Genomic DNA, 13,832 nt, shown 5'->3' with positions numbered 1-13,832 from the left:
CACTGGTGGTGACATCTTTAGTTGTGCCAGGTGATCTGTTCGTTACTGAGATTTCTATGCGCAGAGGGAGATATTACTTGCTTGGAAGTTGGGAAAAGCCGTTATTTCCCACAATGCAATGAGGCTCACAGACAGGAAAAAGTCAGGACCATGGTCATGACATCACACTGTGGGAGGGGTTTCACCACAATATCAGCCATACAGACCCCCCGTGATTATCTATTGGAGAAAAGGTAAAGATTTCTCATGGGAAAGGGGGCATCAGCTACTGAACTAAAGTTCTTCTTTAACTACTCTAAAGCTGGCCACTAACGGTCCAATTTCTAGCGAAAAATTGTTTGAGCGATCAGAAATTCTGATCGGATTGGTTGTAAATAATCTCCATTGGTGTACACAATAGATTATGAACGAGTGAAAAAATGTCGCCCGAATGAATTTTCGTCGAACGAAAATTTGGATTTTCTTGGTGGTCGTGATAGATAGGAAGCAATGATTGGTTAGTTGATGGTGTAGTGAACGATTTTTCATCCGATCAGAATTTCTGATCGATTGAACGATTTTTCGCTAAAAATTGGACCGTTAGTGGCCACCTTTAGACCGTTCTACGCCGATAGCGTGTATGCGGCTTACCTGGCGAGATGGACGGACACCGTGCCAAAGCTGCTACAGGACAGGCAATGTATAAATGTACGCACACTACATACATTTATACATTTTGGGGGCAGCGGCGGGGCGGACGCGGCGGCTCAGCCGATTCCCTGATGATTTCATGCTGAAATCGGACAGCAATCGGCCTGTAGTGTATGGGCACATTCGATTAGATAAATTTGTCTCTCTGTCGAATCTGCCCATAATCGTTCTAATGTATGGCCACCTTAAGAATGCAGCAGAAAGAGGCACAGCCTCGATTTTATGCTCGTTTCCCCCCAGAGACATAAGAGGCCTTGTATCTGATGAGAGTGTCCGACAATCTGATCAATGTCTGGAATCAGGAAATCAATACAGCCCTGGTCCTGAAAACACATTAATCCTATTTTACTCTCAACCAACTCCACTGGTGACAACCGGAGTTAAGAGAAGATCTATAAAACGATGAGGTCCTCTGATATACAGGAGACAGCACTGCATCCGTTGCAAGATTAGGCAAACCTGATCAGACGCTGATTCAGAGTATCCCTAATATGACATGTTAAGGGGCTCATACACTTAGGGCCCGTTTACACTAGAGCGAATCTCCATGCGTTTTCTGCATGCAGATTTGCATAACCAATATAAATCAATGGGCCTGTTTCCACTTGTCAGAAATTCTGTGCGGTGGACTGTGCAGAAAAAGATCTGCATAGCAGAGCCATCAGAATTCGCACACCGCAAGGCTACTGTGCGATTCGCCTGTAATGTATTTAGTAGGAAATTTGCCTGCGTTTTCATTATGCGAATTTTCCATGCAAATTTGCGTATGTTTTTGCTTAAAATCAATGTAAAAGCACACAGGCACTGACATGGTTAAATTCGCATACTTACAAACAGATGCGAATTTTAATGCGTTTTCATGTTAAAATTTGCATCCGTATGCAAATTCGTTTTTGCGTTTTCCACAACGGAATCGCACCGCACTAGTGGAAATAGGTCCTTTATTGATTTTCCCCAGCAGACTCAATCACTGAAATTAAAAGGTAGCCACACATCTAGCGATCATGGGCAGATTCGTCCAAAAGACAAATCTCTCTCGTTCCAATTCCTTGCTGAAATCGATCCGGAATCGGCCTTGTGACGCCGCATCCACCTCCTGGCTGGCCTGACGCTAACCCCCCCCTAATGTTCAACGTGCCCACCACCAAACAACGCCCCCCCCCCCCCCCCCTGGTGCCCAGTGAACTATACATCACCTGTCCATGTCTTCCGGTTGTTCCATGCTCCGTCCATACACGCTCCCCACATGGTTGCCGGCGTTCATGTGGGAACGTGTGTGACGTCACATGCGCCCACGTTATTGTGGCAGCCACGTGGGGTGCATGTATGAACGAAGGACGGAGCACGGAACAACCGGCAGACATGGACAGGTGACATCCTGGCGGGCGAAGGCCGGGGGTTGTTGGTGGACACGTTGAACATTAGGGGGGACAGTGTCGGGGGTTTTGTCGTGTTTGTCGCTCATCCCTCTCACTGATCGAGCAAGTTGGCTCAACATCCTGCAGCATGTCTGACCGATTCATGCAACCAATTTCAGCCGGAAATTGGTCACATCGTCGATCAGACATACACTTTGCAGCACCGTATTTCATGCGTAATCGAATCAGATGGTCGATAGGCCACCAAGTCGCCTGATATATGGCCACCTTTAGAATTCCCTTTAAATAATACTTTAAGGCTTGTTAATATGTATGAGGCCTGTCCGGAAGGGATCGGGATTCCATCCCTCGGACGACAGTTCAGAGCCCAGCGTACCAACACAGTTACACAGTAGATCAAATAGGAATTGATGCATTTTCCTTGTCACGCTCGGGAACACAGCTTGCTGCATTATACGGCTAGCTCAATAGGAAAATCTATAGCGAGATGTAAGTAAAAACACTGAGGCGGACTTTCCATTAATGTGAGCCCTAGTTCATACATCGCAGGATTAACATCAATGAACACATCTCATTTTTAAGACACAATACAGTGCAGAGAAGGATATACTCGAAGAGACGCTAGTTCACCTCAGGACAGCGCTGACCGGTGTATGTACAGCATAAGGCAGCAGGGACATCCCTAATGAAACAGTATTCAGTGTGCCTTGAGGATGACCTGGAGATACCACAGGCACAGACTCAGGTCACTCATTACTATCAATAGTAGGCAACACAAAGTCCACGCCTTCTTCCATTCATAGGTATAATGAGGACTTCTAAAAGAACTAAACCAGTAGAATGGGAACCAACACCAATGGCCAAAATAACACAGCAGATACAGAAGATTGAAGGATGTTTTTACAAGCCAGTTCTGTTGGCAACAAGCAAAAAAAAAAAGAGAAAGCTTTGAAAGTTAAAGCAAATATGTGGAAAAAAAAAACCCAAAACAGCCCCTGGGCGTTACTTACCTCGGGAGGGAGAGGCCTCTGGGTCCTAATGAGGCTTCCCCCATCCTCCTCACCCTCCAGGATCCAGCGCTGGCAGCCACCGACCAGCAGCGATGTAAATATTTACCTTCCCGGCTCTAGCACAGTAGCGGCTTGCCGATGAACTCTTGCGGGAATAGCTGAGCCCAATTGCGCAGTAGAGCGGACACAATCGGATTTGGCTATTTCCACCGGAGCCCATCGGAAAGCCACTACTGCGCAGCCAGAGCAGGGGAGGTAAGTACTGCAGGCACTACTGCACCTGTGCAACAGCTGACATCCTTGACGACTGTATTTTCGGGGGCTGCCAGTGCCAGCGCTGGATCTCGGGGGGCGAAGAGGACAGGGAAGCCTCATTAGATCCAGTTGCTTCGCCCCACCGAGGTTAGTGCCCCCCAAGGGCTGTTTTTTTCTTACACTGTCCCTTTAAGTCCTGTACAAATGCTGCTTAAAGGGGAACTGAAGAGAGAGGTATATGGAGGCTGTCATGTTTATTTCCTTTTAGACAATATCAGTTGCCTGGCAGCCCTGCGGATCCTCTGCCTCTAATACTATTAGCCATAGCCCCTGAACAAGCATGCAGCAGATCAGGTGTTTCAGTGGTTCAGACTTATAAGTCTGATCTGACAAGACTAGCTGCATGCTTGTTTCTGGTTTTAATCAGATACTACTGCAGAGAAATAGACCAGCAGGGCTGCCAGGCAACTGGTATTGATTAAAAGGAAATAAACATGACAGCCTCCATATACCTCTCTCTTCAGTTCCCCTTTAATAATGTTGAGCATTTCAGGTGACGAGATAAGTAATGACCGCTGTACAGATATGCTATTTTGTGAATGGATAAACAGGAAGTTCTGAATAATTAGGGCCCATTCACACTATTACTATTCCCACTAATCGCCAAAGCGTTAGCGCTTTTTAAAGTGGACCTGAACTCAGCACTCCTCTCTGCTCTAAAAGAAAACAGCATATTGACATTAAATAAACAAAAACATTTATTTGTTACAGCTGATACAAATCCTAAAATAAATCTGCACAGTTTCTATTTCCTGATTCATGGAAGCAGACATATTGTTTACAGCCTGTGCTTTCAAATGGGCTTATCTGCCATAGGCAGTCATGTGACACAGGGGAGGGAGCAAATTACAAACAGTGATTAGACAGAAATGAGGGGGAATTACACAGGATAAACTCTTTAAATACATACAGGATGCATTTCTGTTATATTTTTCTTGTGTCCTGGGCTAAAGTTCAGGTCCACTTTAAAGTGCTAGCGCAATAGAAACTAAATGATGGCAGGCTTTTTGCGATTAGCGTCAAACGCAAAACGTGTTACCCGCAGCATTTTTGCCGCGATCCCTCTGAATCGCGGAAGTGTTCAGTAATTTGACCACGCTAATCGTGGTAAAATCACACACGCAAGAAAACGGTAGCACTAAGTGTTTCCGTTTTGCGCTTTCAGGTGTGAATGGGCCCTAAGTTGTTGAGGCTACATTCACAGTGGCATGTTGCAGTGTAACGCGGCTTTCCGCACTGCAATGCGCCACCTATGCGACCTTCACAGCGCGCTGCGGTGTACCGGCAGGCAGCATCATTTACTGCAAAACATTCACGTTATTAATGAACCATACTTTTCATTGACTGCACGCAATGCACAGATAACATGCTGAACATCCTGATCCACAGCGTTGCTGCTGTTACAGGGATGCAACGGTCGCTGCGAGCCCTCTTGCACACTACATGCGATTCCGATTTTTTATCTGATCCGATTTTGGATTCCGATTAAAAAACGTACTGCATGATGCTAAGACTTTTAATCAGAATCCAAAATCAGACGTATAAAAAACAAAACAAAAAAAACAAACAAAACGCAATTGCATGTAGTGTGCAAGAGCCTTGAACGGTAAAAAAAAAAAACTGACCAGTTGGCAGCGTACTGTGAATACATTTTCCGTTAAAATCCATACAATGTGAACTGAGCCATAGGGAGACATGGCCCTGGGCTGAACAGTTATCTGTTCAGTTATAACTGACAGCAACTCCTTTAGCGTGACAGGACCCAAAAAGTCACATTGCACATGTGATACAGAAGCATACAGTCAAAAAAAAGTATGCTTCACTGCAACTGTTAATATGTGCTCTACCCAATACCGCACAGCATACCTCACACTACTTCATAATGCGCAGACGTGACTGTACCATTACAATACGATTGCATCGGGTTACCAATGTGAATATATATATATATATATATATATATATATATATATATATATATATATATATATATATATATATATATATATATATATATATATATATATATATATATATATAAACGCACAGCAATGCCCCAGTGGGAAGGTAGCCTAAAGAATGGTACACCTGTGCAGACTCTAGGTTTATGTCTTTCCGTATGTAGTTTTGGGACAGATATACAGTAGATATAGATAGTTATACACACACACAGTGAATTAAATATGGACCAAAATGCTATAAGGGCCGGGTAACCGTCGGAATGCAAATCATTTTTTCCGCGATTTACGTTTTGATTTCAGTTCAACAGAACGAGAATGACATCACAATCGCCCCAAAAGCACTACATGCAGCACTTTTGCAATTTGTATTAATCGCAAACGCTGCAGTATGAATAATCCTAATCCATAGGGATACATTAGCAGCAGCGATCAGCAAAGTAATCAAGTGTGAATCAGCCCAAAACACTTTTCCAAAGAGAGCAATTCCCTTTAAATCACAAACCGCTAGCTATTTTTAAATCACTAGGGTTGCTGCTTTAAAAAAGGAATCGCGAAAAATATTTTCCACTATCACAATTCGATTTTCTGTAAAGCGCAATCGCTTTTTGGAGAGATTTCACCTGCGATTGTGTTTCAATGTTAAAAGATAAATGCAAAATTGCATATATAAAATTGATGAAAAATTGCAATTGTTTTTGTTTGCATTAGGCAATTGCCAGTGGAAAAGAGCTCTAAGGGCGCGATTCCACTTGCGAGACGCGAGCCGGCTCTTCTGGGTCTGCGGGGAAAGCACACGAATCCCATCAGCCGTGCTATGCACGGCTATGGGATCCGCAGCCTCCCGCGCCGATTCGGATGGAAAAGCCGGCCGAAACGCTAGCGGTAGCGATTCGGCCGGCGTTACCATTGCACCCTATGGCAGAGTTTCCCCACACTATTCGCCTGCGTGGAAACTATGCGGATTCGCGGCGGTTTCCGCTCAAGTGGAAACGCGCCCTAACACAGACTGTTGCCATTTTAAAATACTGAGATCAATGCTGAAGAGTACATAGTATAGTACCTTCCATATGTCAACAGAACTACATCACAATGCAACAAGACTCAGTTCTAACGTAATCACACTGAATCCAACACCTCACAAAACAAGAGCATCGCTGCTTTTTTCCCCCTTCAAAACAAACAATATTTAATCCACAGGGAATATTAAAAAGGGAAAAATCTACAATACAATATATGAAACCTTCCAAGCCAAGATGATGAAGTGGTACACACCATGCAATTTCCTTTCGGATAGACAGGTCAAATCGATATTTCCGACAGGTTCAATCTTATTCTCAATAGTTTTTCTGATCAATTTTCTAATCACTAAAATCCGATCTGAAAAATGATCGGACATATCAGAAATAATCAATTCGATCCATCTATCAGATGGGAAATTGCATGGTGTGTACCAGGCATTATGCCTAATACACACGGTACGATTTTCCGTGCGATAGATGGATCCGATTGATAAAATCCGTCATGTCAGATATTGCTCTGCGCTCGACTTCTCATAGCAGTGAATGGAAAAAGATAAGAAAAACGAATGAAGATAAGAGAATAGAGCGGAAAAACCGACTGGGTCGGAAAAGCGCACAGAAAATCATACCGTGTGTACACAGCATTAGGTTTCTTCTACCGCCGATCGCTATCAGATCTGCATATCAATCAATCGCTTGAAATAAAATCTGATGTAAACACTGCATGCTGTGTACCCAGCTTTCACGCCATACAATTTTCCATCAGATTTTGGGTCAAAACGATAATTACCGGCCGGTCCGATCTGATTCCCGATAATTTTTCCAATCACTTCTCTACCAAAACCAATCAAAAAATGATTGAGAATCAAGACTGGACCTCTCAGAAATGATAGATTCGACCCGTCTGACAAGAAACGGCATGGCGTGTGCCAGGTATTAATTTCTTCTTTAGTTGATCGATGTTAGATTTCAGGTCTAATCAATAATTACCGATAAGTTCGATCATTTTTTTTTAATTGATTTTCCGATCACTTCTATACAAACGCGATCATAAAATCGGACATCAGATCAGAACTGTCGGAAAAGATCGATTTTACCCAAAATCTGACAGGAAAGACTCCTTAAAGGGAAGGTTCAGGGAAACGTTGAAAAAAATAAAAATCCATATCCACTTACCCGGGGCTTCCTCCAGCCCGTGGCAGGCAGGAGGTGCCCTCGCCGCCGCTCCAGAGGCTTCCGGTCGTCTTCGGTGGCCGACCCGACCTGGCCAGGCCGGCTGCCAGGTCGGGCTCTTCTGCGCTCCACGGACGGGCTCTTCTGCGTCCCACGCGGGCGCGCTGACGTCATCGGACGTCCTCCGGGCTGTACTGAGCAGGCGCAGTATGCGCCTGCGCAGTACAGCCCGGAGGACGTCCGATGACGTCAGCGCGCCCGCGTGGGACGCAGAAGAGCCCGTCCGTGGAGCGCAGAAGAGCCCGACCTGGCAGCCGGCCTGGCCAGGTCGGGTCGGCCACCGAAGACGACCGGAAGCCTCTGGAGCGGCGGCGAGGGCACCTCCTGCCTGCCACGGGCTGGAGGAAGCCCCGGGTAAGTGGATATGGATTTTTATTTTTTTCCACGTTACCCTGAACCTTTCCTTTAAGGATCCCTGCAAATCCGATTTGCGATTCCGATTTTCCCTGAATGCTATCAAATGAAAAACGCAGAAAAAAATGCAGCATGCAGTACCGGAATAGCATGTGAAAAACGATTAAAAATTTGAAATCACACCATGCAATCTGACTGTACAATCAATCCCAATTTTACCACTTTCATGTAGTATAAGCGACTACCTGAAAAATATATCCAAGTCACAGTTAATCTATTGCTATCTATTGCCTGGGCACCACGGTGGCATCGTGGTTAGCGCTCTCGCCTTGCAGCGCTTGGTCTCCGGTTCAAATCTCGAATACCAGCTAGGTCAACATCTGTAAGGAGTTTGTATGTTCTCCCCGTGTCTGCGTGGGTTTCCTCCGAGCACACCAGTTCCCTCCCACGTCCCAAAAACATACAGATAACTTAATTGGCTTCCTCCTAAATTGGCCCTAGACTACGATACATACACTACACAATATAGACATATGACAATAGTAGGGACTAGATTGTGAGCTCCTCTGAGGGACAGTTAGTGACAAGACTAGATATAATTAATCTGTACAGCGCTGCGGAAGATGTCGGCGCTATATAAATACTAAAGAATAATATTATACTACATGGATGTTGGTAAGACTGTATAAAAATTGTACAGTCAGATTGTTTAGTGTGTGGCCACCTGAGTTGGCCAGTTTAAAACAAATCAGTATATAGAGTGGACTCAGCAGACAGTCCTTCCAGGGACCCAGCAGAGCCTTTGACTGTCCCTGGAAGGAGAAGCAGGGCATGAAAGCACAGAGAAGGTGAGGACAGAGCTGGCAGGCAGAGGGGTGATATATAATATAAATGATACATGTGCACCAGCAGAGGGGCGCGCGGGCCACATGCACCCCCTCCCCCCAGCAGCGCTACTCACCGTTCTGAGCCCCCGCAGCCCGCAGCAGGCAGAGCAGCAGCGGCAGCAGCAGCCGGCGCGTCACCATCCTCCCCCCGCTCTCCGCTCTCCCGGCAGCCGCCAGTGTGCATACTGCGGGCTCCCCCGATCACATCGCTCAGCGGATCCCCAGCGGTGCGCGCGCAGCCCCAGCAGCACTTCCGGCGCCGGGATCGCTGCGGATCGCTGGAGGGACTCCCTGTAACCCCTACGTTGCCGGAGCGCCAGAGCCAGTCCCGCTGCAACAAGTGGTGGCTTCCTTGCCGGCCCGTGCTGGGTTAACTGGGGGGGGGGGGGGCGGGGAGCGCTGGGTTGGACCCGCCGTCCCCCAGACTACAGAGAAGAGAGAAAGTTAGTTGAGGTGGGCTGCCCACTCTCCAAACATCGGGAGAGAGAGAGAGAGAGAGAGGGCTGTGGGGGTGCCAGGCTGCCTGCCCAGATCAGGAGAGAGGGCTGTGGGGGTGCCAGGCTGCCCAGATTAGGAGAGAGAGGGCTGTGGGGTGCCAGGCTGCCCAGATCAGGAGAGAGGGCTGTGGGGTTCCAGGCTGCCCAGATCAGGAGAGAGAGGGCTGTGGTGGTGCCAGGCTGCCCAGACCAGGAGAGAGAGGGCTGTGGGGGTGCCAGGCCACCCAGATCAGGAGAGAGGGCTGTGGGGGTCCCAGGCTGCCCAGATCAGGAGGGCTGTGGGGGTGCCAGGCTGCCCAAATCAGGAGAGAGAGGGCTGTGGGGTTGCCAGGCTGCCCAGATCAGGAGAGAGGGCTGTGGGGGTGCCAGGCTGCCCAGATCAGGAGAGAGGGCTGTGGGGGTGCCAGGCTGCCCCGATCAGGAGAGAGAGGGCTGTGGTGGTGCCAGGCTGCCCAGATTAGGAGAGAGAGGGCTGTGGTGGTGCCAGGCTGCTCAGATCAGGAGAGAGAGAGGGCTGTGGTGGTGCCAGGCTGCCCAGATCAGGAGAGAGAGGGCTGTGGGGGTGCCAGGCTGCCCAGATCAGGAGGGAGAGGGCTGTGGGGGTGCCAAGCTGCCCAGATCAGGAAAGAGAGGGCTGTGGAAGATCCAGACTGCCCAGATCAGGAGAGGGCTGTGGGGGCGCCAGGCTGCCCAGATCAGGACAGAGAGGGCTGTGGGGGTGCCAGACTGCCCAGATCAGGAGAGAGAGAGAGGGTTGTAGGGGTGCCAGGCTGCCCAGATCAGGAGGGAGAGGGCTGTGGCGGTGCCAGGCTGCCCAGATCAGGAGAGAGAGGGCTGTGGGGGTGCCAGGCTGCCCAGATCAGGAGAGAGGGCTGTGGGGGTGCCAGGCTGCCCCGATCAGGAGAGAGAGGGCTGTGGTGGTGCCAGGCTGCCCAGATTAGGAGAGAGAGGGCTGTGGGGGTGCCAGACTGCCCAGATCAGGAGAGAGAGAGAGGGTTGTAGGGGTGCCAGGCTGCCCAGATCAGGAGGGAGAGGGCTGTGGGGGTGCCAGGCTGCCCAGATCAGGAGAGAGAGGGCTGTGGGGGCGCCAGGCTGCCCAGATCAGGACAGAGAGGGCTGTGGGGGTGCCAGACTGCCCAGATCAGGAGAGAGAGAGAGGGTTGTAGGGGTGCCAGGCTGCCCAGATCAGGAGGGAGAGGGCTGTGGGGGTGCCAGGCTGCCCAGATCAGGAGAGAGAGGGCTGTGGGGGTGCCAGGCTGCCCAGATCAGGAGAGAGGGCTGTGGGGGTGCCAGGCTGCCCCGATCAGGAGAGAGAGGGCTGTGGTGGTGCCAGGCTGCCCAGATTAGGAGAGAGAGGGCTGTGGTGGTGCCAGGCTGCTCAGATCAGGAGAGAAAGAGGGCTGTGGTGGTGCCAGGCTGCCCAGATCAGGAGAGAGAGGGCTGTGGGGGTGCCAGGCTGCCCAGATCAGGAGGGAGAGGGCTGTGGGGGTGCCAAGCTGCCCAGATCAGGAAAGAGAGGGCTGTGGAAGATCCAGACTGCCCAGATCAGGAGAGGGCTGTGGGGGCGCCAGGCTGCCCAGATCAGGACAGAGAGGGCTGTGGGGGTGCCAGACTGCCCAGATCAGGAGAGAGAGAGAGGGTTGTAGGGGTGCCAGGCTGCCCAGATCAGGAGGGAGAGGGCTGTGGGGGTGCCAGGCTGCCCAGATCAGGAGAGAGAGGGCTGTGGGGGTGCCAGGCTGCCCAGATCAGGAGAGAGAGGGCTGTGGGGGTGCCAGGCTGCCCAGATCAGGAGAGAGAGAGAGGGCTGTGGGGGTGCCAGGCTGCCCAGATCAGGAGGGAGAGGGCTGTGGGGGTGCCAGGCTGCCCAGATCAGGAGAGAGAGGGCTGTGGGGTGCCAGGCTGCCCAGATCAGGAGAGAGGGCTGTGGGGTGCCAGACTGCCCAGATCAGGAGAGAGGGCTGTGGGGGCGCCAGGCTGCCCAGATCAGGAGAGGGCTGTGGGGGTGCCAGGCTGCCCAGATCAGGAGAGAGGGCTGTGGGATGCCAGGCTGCCCAGATCAGGAGAGAGAGGGCTGTGGGCGTGCAGGCTGCCCAGATCAGGAGAGAGAGAGGGCTGTGGGGGTGCCAGGCTGCCCAGATCAGGAGGGAGAGGGCCGTGGGGGTGCCAGGCTGCCCAGACCAGGACAGAGAGGGCTGTGGGGCGCCAGGCTGCCCAGATCAGGAGAGAAAGGGCTGTGGGGGTGCCAGGCTGCCCAGATCAGGAGAGAGAGGGCTGCAGGGGTGCCAGGCTGCCCAGATCAGGAGAGAGGGCTGTGGGGTGCCAGGCTGCCCAGATCAGGAGAGAGGGCTGTGGGGTGCCAGGCTGCCCAGATCAGGAGAGAGAGGGCTGTGAGGGTGCCAGGCTGCCCAGATCAGGAGGGAGAGGGCTGTGGGGGTGCCAGGCTGCCCAGATCAGGAGAAAGAGGGCTGTGGGGTGCCAGACTGCCCAGATCAGGTGAGAGGGCTGTGGGGTGCCAGGCTGCCCAGATCAGGAGAGAGGGCTGTGGGGGCGCCAGGCTGCCCAGATCAGGAGAGAGAAAGGGCTGCGGGGTGCCAGGCTGCCCAGATCAGGAGAGCGGGCTGTGGGGGTGCCAGGCTGCCCAGATCAGGAGAGAGAGGGCTGTGGGGTGCCAGGCTTCCCAGATCAGGAGAGAGAGGGCTTTGGGGGTTCCAGGCTGCCCAGATCAGGAGAGAAAGGGCTGTGGGGGTGCCAGGCTGCCCAGATCAGGAGAGAGAGGGCTGTGGGGTTCCAGGCTGCCTAGATCAGGAGAGAGGGCTGTGGGGTGCCAGGCTGCCCAGATCAGGAGAGAGGGCTGTGGGGGTTCCAGGCTGCCCAGATCAGGAGAGAGAGGGCTGCGGGGTGCCAGGCTGCCCAGATCAGGAGAGAGAGGACTGTGTGGGTGCCAGGCTGCCCAGATCAGGAGAGAGGGCTGTGGGGGTGCCAGGTTGCCCAGATAAGGATAAAGAGGGCTGTGGGGGTGCCAGGATGCCCAGATCAGATGAGAGGGCTGTGGGGGTGCCAGGCTGCCCAGATAAGGATAAAGAGGGCTGTGGGAGTGCCAGGCTGCCCAGATCAGTAGAGAGGGCTGTGGGGTGCCAGACTGCCCAGATAAGGATAAAGAGGGCTGTGGGGGTGCCAGGCTGCCCAGATCAGGAGAGAGGGCTGTGGGGGTGCCAGTCTGCACAGATCAGGAGAGAGGGCTGTGGGGGTGCCAGGCTGCCCAGATAAGGATAGAGAGGGCTTTGTATGTGCCAGGCTTCTCAGATCAGGAGAGAGAGGCCTGTATGGGTGCCAGGCTGCCCGGATCAGAGAGGACTGTCGGTGTTCCAGGCTGCCCACTCTCCACACATCGGGCCACTGTGGAAGGAATGTTTTGGGGGCTGTTTACTTTGGGAGAAGGGGAAGTGTGTTTTTTTATGTGATAGACTGACTCTCAGGTGTCATGTGTATGGCACTTACAGGGCTATGGAGTCTAAGCAATTTTGAGTAGTTGGAGTCGATGGTTTCATTAACTGAGGTGTTTTAGTCGGATGATTTTTGTACAGACTCCACAGCCCTGGGCACTAATGGTGCCCAAGGTCTGAGTTGGCACGATGCCCCCCCCCCCCCTTTCCCCCATGATGACTATACCTCTCATAGTAACAAAAATGCTTTGCAACCATTTGTACTCATTTCAGGTAAGAGTTTAGCTGCGTAGGCATTGTTCTGTTCTCTGGAGCGAACACGGTAAATCCAGCGCTGGAGACTTGGGCGCAGCAGCGCAGGAGACTTGGGCGCAGCCGGCGCCACCATAGGCCGTAATAGGAACTACGGCTATCGCAGGCACAGGGAGTAACTTCAGCGCCGTCAGAAGACGGACCTGAAGTTGCTTTTAAAACAATAATTCGGATTCCAGCAATTGCTGGAAGCCGAATTATTTCATTCCCCCACTATCCATGTCGGCCTGGAGGGGGAATAGTAATTAACACGGCCCGGACTTGTGCGGCAGCAGGATCAGCCATATACTGGCTGTGTCCTGCGCCCAAGTCTCCGGCGCCGTTCTCTCTCGTACGCCTCTGGAGAGGGTAAGAGGAACCCAACAGCTGGAACGTCTAGAGAAGTACCCACAAGAACAATGGATGGATCAACAATGTCAGGGGACACTTGTATATAGTCCAGATTGTCATCCAAGTTGATCACAGATAACCTTTTCTATGGTACACTCTGGAGACATCAAAAGTCTAATTAGACCTCTGATCTACCCATGAAGGGCACATGCCTGCCCCCTAGTGATAGTAACACACAAGTAAAAAAAAAAAAAGCCAAAGGTAACAGCATACAGTAATGTAAACCCCTCCTGCTAAATTTAAAAGCCCCTGTGTGTGCACATGACATCCCCAGACACAGTTTGAACCACTCACAGCGTCCATTTTATTACACATTTATTTATTACACATATACGATGTTAG

General features: G+C 51.0%; 1 protein-coding gene across 1 annotated transcript in view; it reads right to left on the bottom strand.

The window, feature by feature from the left end:
- The window catches only part of DCBLD2 (discoidin, CUB and LCCL domain containing 2), a 133,017-nt gene extending 123,873 nt beyond the window's left edge, over nt 1-9,144 (bottom strand). Inside the window, exon 1 of the mRNA XM_068270677.1 lies at nt 8,923-9,144. Coding sequence (XP_068126778.1) covers nt 8,923-8,989 — 67 coding nt within the window. The 5' untranslated portion in view covers nt 8,990-9,144. The remainder of the gene's footprint in view (nt 1-8,922) is intronic.
- Between the last annotated feature and the right edge of the window lie 4,688 nt (nt 9,145-13,832).

This window comes from Hyperolius riggenbachi, chromosome 2 (genome assembly GCF_040937935.1).
Source record: "Hyperolius riggenbachi isolate aHypRig1 chromosome 2, aHypRig1.pri, whole genome shotgun sequence".
NCBI lineage: Eukaryota > Metazoa > Chordata > Amphibia > Anura > Hyperoliidae > Hyperolius > Hyperolius riggenbachi.
Note: the sequence above shows the minus strand (reverse complement) of the source record. Positions and strands in the feature narration are given on the sequence as shown.